This window comes from Macrobrachium nipponense, chromosome 2 (assembly GCF_015104395.2).
Source record: "Macrobrachium nipponense isolate FS-2020 chromosome 2, ASM1510439v2, whole genome shotgun sequence".
Lineage (NCBI taxonomy): Eukaryota > Metazoa > Arthropoda > Malacostraca > Decapoda > Palaemonidae > Macrobrachium > Macrobrachium nipponense.
Genome location: NC_087201.1, coordinates 139642634 through 139645048, shown reverse-complemented (window position 1 = coordinate 139645048; position 2415 = coordinate 139642634). Strand labels below are relative to the sequence as shown.

General features: G+C 32.9%; 1 protein-coding gene across 1 annotated transcript in view; it reads left to right on the top strand.

Moving 5' to 3' along the window:
- LOC135221035 (uncharacterized) overlaps nt 1–1773 on the top strand; it is a 12584-nt gene extending 10811 nt beyond the window's left edge. Inside the window, exon 6 of the mRNA XM_064258768.1 lies at nt 391–1773. Within this exon, the coding sequence (XP_064114838.1) occupies nt 391–427 (37 nt within the window). The 3' untranslated portion in view covers nt 428–1773. The remainder of the gene's footprint in view (nt 1–390) is intronic.
- Nucleotides 1774–2415: the final 642 nt, after the last annotated feature.

The window sequence follows — 2415 nt, the reverse complement described above, 5'->3', positions numbered from 1 at the left end:
TCTGACACAGAGAGAGAGAGAGAGAGAGAGAGAGAGAGAGAGAGAGAGAGAGAGAGAGAGAGAGAGAGAGAATTGATCTGATGAATGATTTTACTCAAGAGAAGTAGAAATTCACATACAAGACGTGAACTCACAAGCGTATATTTAGATTTAGGGTAAATCCTATTTGACCTACATATTCGGTTATTGACATCACATATCGCAGGAAAAATCATCGTTATTAGTAGCGCTCCTTTTACATGATTAAATGTTGAAATTAGGATTAGAGCAAAGTTATCAATGAAGACGAATGACACCCTTCTAAAGACTATGAAGAACACCGATTACTTCGGAAAGTAAGAGAAGTTATTGAACTGAGAAACTAACTTTTACATGACCTCTCTCTTACAGGGGCGATTCATTCGGATGGAACATCGACCAGTGGTGAACAAGGACTCGAGATAATCCTGGAACTAAATGGCAGCTCCTGTCTGGAAACGTGCCTCCCTTTTCCATGATCCTGTTGACAACGTTACCCAAAGACATTTCGCAAATATTCCGGTAAATATGTTCATGTTCACCGATCTTATTTTATATCTTCTGATAACTTGAAAAAGTCAGAACTCTAATTATTGGCCAAGGGGCTGCTGAGCTCAAGAATTGAAACTCTTCGTCGCAGGGCCTCACAATGAAGCTAAAGAAGTACTACTGGTCTCGACAAGCTATGGGAGCTTTGGTTTGACAGTCAATGAAAAAGAAAATAATCTAATCCACAGATGAATTTAGATACTGTTTAAGTTACACTTAATTTAAAAGCTTCAAGTAACAATAAATCTTATTATTTCCTATCATTTTTGCATTTCTTTATTACAACATTGTGCCAAGAACTCGATAACGTGTAAACTGGCAACGTATAAATTCTTTGTTTCTCACTATCGTGTTAACACATGCCAGAAAATTCAAGCTGACAGAGTGAACGGTCAAGATGCGCTCACTAGGCAGTCCCATAATAATTATGATGGTTATTAACCTAACAGATCTATTAAATTCAGTGTTGTGGAGTAATTTTACATTATGTAAGTATACTTACGAGGTTCAAGTTATGGTTCCATTAAAGCGAATGCGAAATCGTTATTACATGCATACATACATATACATGAATATATATATATATATATATATATATATATATATATATATATATATATATATATATATATATATATATATATATATATATATATATATGCACATATGTACATATACGCGTGCTGTAAACTGAGCAGCTCTTTACTAAGCAACAAGGTGGTACTGTTAGACGAGCGTAACACTAATGGAAATGTCTACAGAACTGTATGATATAAAATTTTTAAAACAACTTGTATTTTATTACATGAGCACATACTATTCATTTTAAGTTTAGAAACAGGAGAAGTCCTGTAATATCAGCTATCATGAGTTAAGACAAACATTATTTGAAATAATCTTTTGTAAATATATGTAAATTTATGCAAATATATGAAAATTTATGTAAATACATGTACATATATGAGAATGTGATTCTTTAACCAAAAGATTCTTCATTGCAAAGATAGAACTTTATGAATGTTACTAAGTGAATGAGATTGCTATTATTACTGTTACAGTTTTTGCTGCAACTTACTGCCCTTTCAACTACTCCTGAAAAATTCCCATATAACATGATCTAAAATTTGATGATAAGATTTAGTCATAATATTTGTGTGTACTCGTTTCCTTCCAAATCATATGACAGCTAAGGTTTTTATATATGAAAGCAATAAATAACGAAATTAGAATGAAGTATTTTACTTTTCCATTAATCTAAGGTTGAATTTACGATATACAGATGTCACAATATATTAAAGGCCAGACCATTTCTTTAGCGACTCTTACAAAATGCTTCAGGTTAACTGATTTCAGTTAATCAATGGCTGAAATTTTTCTGGCTGCATAATAAAATTATAAAATTACTTATTTAACATGAAATATTTCTAACTTTACTGGAGAAGTTCACAAAAGTGTTTAGGCAAAAGCCTCCAGTTCCAGCTGAACTATCAACATTTAGGGTAAAAAAGTACCATTTTTCCTCACAGCTCCAGGTGGTCCAGGTGGAATGTGAAAGGGAAATGCAATTCTAAGCTACTTCCTCTTGTGTACAGTTGCAGATGCGTCATAGTATTGAGTAATCCTGATCACTATACACACTTTATATGCAACGTGAAAGTTATCAAGTATATGGTATTACCTACTCCACAAGTTTTCATTTGAGTAACAATGTCATTGCCACTATTATTATCGTTTACTGTTGCGTCACGTGGAGACCCAATGTTTCCAATTTCAGCAAAAGTTTTTTATATTTTCTCAAGAACTTTTCGAATATGAAGCTAACAGTACAATAGAATCAGTATCCACAGT